This window comes from Colobus angolensis, unplaced genomic scaffold (genome assembly GCF_000951035.1).
Source record: "Colobus angolensis palliatus isolate OR3802 unplaced genomic scaffold, Cang.pa_1.0 Scaffold416, whole genome shotgun sequence".
Lineage (NCBI taxonomy): Eukaryota > Metazoa > Chordata > Mammalia > Primates > Cercopithecidae > Colobus > Colobus angolensis.
In genome coordinates, this window is record NW_012117555.1 from 620,271 (window position 1) to 625,682 (window position 5,412).

At 62.3% G+C, this 5,412-nt stretch overlaps 2 protein-coding genes across 2 annotated transcripts in view; both read right to left on the reverse strand.

Annotated features, from left to right (window-relative positions):
- MXRA8 (matrix-remodelling associated 8) overlaps window positions 1-2,345 on the reverse strand; it is a 5,776-nt gene extending 3,431 nt beyond the window's left edge. The window contains exons 1-2 of the mRNA XM_011956409.1: window positions 2,014-2,345; window positions 247-270 (exon numbers count right to left, since the gene is read on the reverse strand). Coding sequence (XP_011811799.1) covers window positions 247-270; window positions 2,014-2,062 — 73 coding nt within the window. The 5' untranslated portion in view covers window positions 2,063-2,345. The remainder of the gene's footprint in view (window positions 1-246; window positions 271-2,013) is intronic.
- The window catches only part of DVL1 (dishevelled segment polarity protein 1), a 21,787-nt gene extending 18,992 nt beyond the window's left edge, over window positions 1-2,795 (reverse strand). Inside the window, exon 1 of the mRNA XM_011956393.1 lies at window positions 2,185-2,795. Coding sequence (XP_011811783.1) covers window positions 2,185-2,233 — 49 coding nt within the window. The 5' untranslated portion in view covers window positions 2,234-2,795. The remainder of the gene's footprint in view (window positions 1-2,184) is intronic.
- Between the last annotated feature and the right edge of the window lie 2,617 nt (window positions 2,796-5,412).

Sequence of the window (5,412 nt, forward strand, 5' to 3'; positions counted from 1 at the left end):
GGGGGGTGGGGCAGGTCCCTGAGGGCCCTTGTTGGGGAAGGACAGTCAGTGGGGGAGGGGCAGGGCCCTGGAGGTCCCTGGTGGCGGAGGGGGCATCTGTGGGGGAGGGGTGGGCCCCCGAGGGCCCTGTGGGGGAGGGGGTTAGTGAGGGAGGGGAAGGGCTGAGGACCCCCGCAGGGCAGGCCTGGCAAGATAGGAGGGGCTGAGGGGGAGTGGGGGTGGACAGCTGGGGCCAGGGTCACTTACCTGAGTGCAGAAGGACAGCAGAGCCTGGAATGAGAGGAGTGAGCTGTGAGGCCACCCACAGCCCCACCTGGCCCCGGGACCCCCACTTGGCCCCCATGGTCCCTCCTGTAGTCCCAGACAAAATGGGTGCTGTGAGACCCACTTCGGTGCCGGGAGGGTGCCTCTCTACACAGCCCCGCATAGCCCTCCCTGCCACCCTGCTGGGCTTTGTACGGCACCTGCCCTTGGGGAGTGGGGAAGCCAGGGCATGCGTGTAGGCCAGGGCCAGGCCCCAAGCCAGCCGGTTCTGGGGTGTCACCGGGGCCACTCCAGCTGGCTGCAGCCAAGTCACCCAGAGCACCAACGAGGCTGGGTCTGTGGGATCCCCCACACTCCCTCCAGGGCTGTGCCCCAGCCCCCAAGGGTCCTTGGAGTCTCAGACTCTGGGGACCCCACACCACACCTAAGGCTCAGCGCAGCCCCTGAGGTGCTTCCACAGGGCAGAGACCTGAAGGCTGAACGTGGGTCGTGACCCCGGCCGTCACCCCACAGGCCCGCGTTCCTGCTTGCAGGGAACTCTCATCATTTTAAGCTGCCTCAGCATCCACTGAGTCTAGGCTGGACTTCCTCCGCTTGGAAGCGGGGCTGTCACCTGGGACAGTTTCCAGTTCACATTCCCTTTCCTCGAGCTGATCCACCCAGACGCCCACCCTACACAGCGTCCCCTGGTGACCCCCCCATGTCCCCACGGACTCCACGCCCCACATGGAATGTGCAGCCACACCGCAGAGACGCCCTACAGTTAGCATGGCCCCACGGGGCTTGTGCCGCTTGCCTTAAACCTACCAGTAAAACTCCCCCGCCAGGCACGGTGGCTCACGCCTGTAATCCCAGCACTTTGGGAGGCTGAGGCAGGTGGATCACCTGAGGTCAGGAGTTCAAGATCAGCCTGGCCAACATGGTGAAACCCGGTCTCTACTAAAAATACAAAAATTAGCCAGGCGTGATGGTGGTGGCACCTATAGTCACAGCTACTCGGGAGGCTGAGACAAGAAAATCACTTGAACCTGGGACGTGGAGGTTGCAGTGAGATAAGATCACGCCACTGCACTCCAGCCTCCTTGTCGAGAAACTCCATCCAAAAAAAAAAAATTTCTGAGGGAAACCTGTATGCGGAACACCGTGGTCCCGGTAAAGGGTTGGCCTGGGGGTGGCTGTCTCTCCACTTTCCCTGCCCTCCCAGCACTCTGTGCACCCCAGGGCCTGTAGGTGATCAAAACTGTGTTTCCATCCTGTGCCTCTTGATCACTGGGGGCTGCTCTCCCTCCCGTAGATCCTACATGAAAACTGCCCTGGAGATGTGGCTGAGAGCCTGGGAGCTTCCCAGAGGAATGTGCTCGGTCAGCAGGCCAGCCCAGGCCTGGGAGCGGGGGCTGGAACAGATCCCACAGTTCTCAGGTCCCCCCCATCACTGACCCACTCCCCAAATGGAGCCCTAGCAAGAGGGGGTGCAGGAAGGGCCCTGATGGAGACGCCACCCTGCCTGGGCCCCCAGCCCTCTTGGCCCTCTGGGCTCCAGCTCCCTAGGGAGGGGAGGCTGGCCAAGGTCTCACTGAAGACATCGCACCCTCCAGCAAGCAGCTCTCCCGAGCTCCCCTAGACCCATCCCCTTCCCTGGTGGGGCCTTCCCACCCCTCCTGGCCAAGCTCAGACGGGCGATTTTGTCCGAAAGGGACTCGCGTAGCCCCACATGCCACCCCCTGCTCGCCTCCCGGGGCCCGCACTCACTCTGCAGAAGCACAAGTTTCCACAGCAGGATTCGGGATGGCAGCGCCATGGCCCCCGCCCCGCCCAGGCTTTGTCCCACTCGGCTCTAAGTCTCTCTCCAGAAAAACATCCTTACCCCCTCCCCCCCTCAGCACCCGCAGTGACATCACGGAGCCCTGGGCCTGTCTACAGTCTGGGGACCGCCCCTCTGGCTCCTCCCGGGCCTCTTGGCCTCCCCCATCCTCGCTGGCCTGCTGGGGAGGGGCAGTGTGGGAGCAGAGGCCCAGCCCCTCACGGTCAGGCCTGGGGAGGGGGTAGTGACCCTACCCTTGGAGGGGCAAGAAGGTCCGAGGGCGTGGGCCCTGAGACCACATGAGCGTGTCTCACAGCTGGGAGCCTTCCGGTCCTGTGGTGTGGGGTTGGGACTGTTGGGTGAGTGGCCGCTTGGCCCCACCTCTGGCCTCCCCCTGTGTGAGACACCTCGGGGCAGGGTCTTCCCCTCAGCCTGTTCCAGGCCCCAGAAAGGCCTCCCAGTGCTGAGACTGCCCCCACCCACTGTGCACCCTGGTACCCTCCTTTAGACCAAATGGCCCTTCCAGCTCCAACCCTTGGCCATGCGTGAGCTTGGTACCCATCTCCTCTGGGGGCACGGTGGGCTCTCTTAAGACAGGATGATGGACGCTGCCGGTCAGTAGTCCCCTTTATAACCTGGAGAGTCAGCCAGGGAGGGGGGGCCCTGAGCACTGGGCGGCCTGGGGGTAAGCAGACCTCTCCCCTGCTGGCCCCGTCCCCTGGGGCTGCCCACCTTTAAGGGCGCAGCCTGGTGTCCCTGAAACTAGGTGCCGGGTTATAGGGCTCCTGGAGGAAGGGGAGAGTGGGATCCCCACCACAGAAGGCACAAATTTGAAACTCTGGGAAAACTTAAAAAGTCACATAAACAAATGCGAAATAACAGAGCCTGCACTGTGTACCAAACCCAACTCCTTCTAATTAAGCAAACCTCAAGAAAAAAAAATCTGAACAACCACAACCACAAGAAACCCTCAGAGTGTAGTTGGGCACGCCCACTTGGAGTGAGCGCTCCTTACAGGCCTCGGGGGCCCCGGGGTGGGGGGGCTTAACCCTGAACCCTGCTCTGGTCCCCAAGTCCTCAGACAGTGGGAAGCCCAGTCCAGATCAGAGTCTTGGTCTCAGGGCAAGGGGAGGGGGCTCTGCTGCTCCAGTGAGAGGGTGTGAGGGCAACGGGCCAACATAAGGATGCAAGACCCCCACCCCGGCCCTGCACAGTCAGACCCTTTCCTCAGCAGGGTCCTGGCCCGGGAGGCGCCCTTTCCAAACTGGCTTCAGGGCTGAACACATCCCGCCACCCCCACTCCCTCCCTGGGCCTTTCATTCTGGAAAAACAAGCCCCACCTGGCTGGCCTCGAGGCCTCTGCTGGCCTCTCCTCCTGTTTTTCCAACTGGTTTGTATTAGTGCTGGCAGCTGCCCGCCCGCCCATGTCTGTCTCCATCGCACACCCTGGGGCCTTGGCCTCTGCCGTCTCTGTCTCCTTCTCTGGTTTCTTCCGTCACTCTCCCCGTCCCTCTCTCTCCGTCGAGGGAGGAGGACAGCAGTTTGATGGGGGGCAGGGTTGGCCTTTCGGTCCGGGAGGGCCCGGCTCCAGGTGCAGGGCTGAGAGGGGCGCCTGGTCCACACTACGGCCACACTCTGCAGGGCCGTCCCTCTCCGGGCAGTGGTCTCCAGCCACACTTTCGGGAGCCCAGCCAGCTGAGATGAAGGCCAGAGGCTGTCGTCTGAGAGGGCCCTGACCTCTGACAGGACCACCTGGGGGCACCTGACCCCCCCCGGGACCCTTGGCAAGGAGCAAAAGGCCAAAGAGGCCACCAGGCCCCTTCCCTGCCCCTCCCTGTCCGGCCCTCAGCAGGAAATAGCCACGGAGGAGAGCAGGCCCGGCAGTGACCAGGTCACCTGCTCCTCCCAGGGCCACTGACCTGTGCCCCTCCTGCCCCTTCCTGGGCCGGGACTGTGGAGCCTCTGCTCGCTGGGGGGGCGGGGTGGGGGGTTCTGCAGCGCCGTGGGGGTGTGACTTAATTCCCAGCCTGGCCTGGCATTTTTCTCCCTCCCTCCAGGGAAGAGGACAAACCAGGACAAAACAAAGCCACGGGCATCACCATGCTCTGGCTAAGCCCCCGTCAAACCCCCTGGACCCTCCTCCGGGCCCCCCTCCGGGGGCTGGGGTGGAGCGAGAGGGGTCAGCTGGCCCTACTGCCCGCACTGAGGACCTGATCTTGGCTGCCATTCCTGGTGACTCGGACATTCCAGGCAGCCCGGCTCATTGGGAAGAAAAACCACAGGCACTCAGAACCACGAGCAGCACAGCCAAGCCCGTGTTCACTCCCATGAGCGTGCGCACACAGACATGCACACACACGGAGACACACACGGAGACACATAGATACACAGAGACACGGAGACACATGGAGACACAGAGATACACGGAGACACACGGAGACACACACACGGGTCCGCACACAGAAACACACACACACGGAAAGACACAGAGACGTGGACCTGTGGCTGCGCAGTGGATCATCGATGGGTGAAGAGTCCCACTTCCCATCGTTCCGAACCGTTTGCTGGGCACCTCCTGGGTGCCAGGCTTGCTGGGCACTCGGGACTCAGCACAAAGCCGGGCGCCGGCCCTGGCCCTCTTGGACCCCAGCCTCCTGGACTGTGCTGAGTGTGGGGGAGGGAACGAGACAGGGTGGGGTGCGCCGAGGCTGGAGGGGTAAGGACAGATGGACCCAAGGGCGCAACCTCTGTGTCAGCAAATGCCAGGCAAGGCCTGAGGACACGGCTTCCAGGCGCAGCCAGCGGCGGGGCTGCCGGGAGTGGTCTTGGGACGCCAGGGACCCTGTGTGTGTATGTTGAGGGGTGGCCACTGCTGACACCAACACAGACAGGGTCAGGCTCCAGGACAAACCATATTCTCCGCCGCCACACCGGCCGTGCACACTGGAAGCATTGGCGCGACGTCCCGGCGTGGGGCTGGGTCTCCTACCCAGGTTGAGTTTAAACACCGCCAGCGTTCTTTCTCCTCTGGCCTTTGGATTCTGAAAACCCACTGTGGGGAGGGACATGAGGCTCCTTCGCCAGGACCCCTGCGGGCTAAGACGGTGTGGGCCAATCACATCTGGCCACTCTCCTGGGAAAGTCACTTTTATGGAGACAGCCTGCCAAGGGGGTCTCAAAATATATTGAAGTTTTGGTTAGTTATGTATGATGACTAAATTTACAAATAAACTTGTTTGGGAGGCCGAGACAGGCGAATCACGAGGTCAGGAGATCGAGACCATCCTGGCTAACACGGTGAAACCCCGTCTCTACTAAAAATACAAAAACTAGCCGGGCGAGGTGGC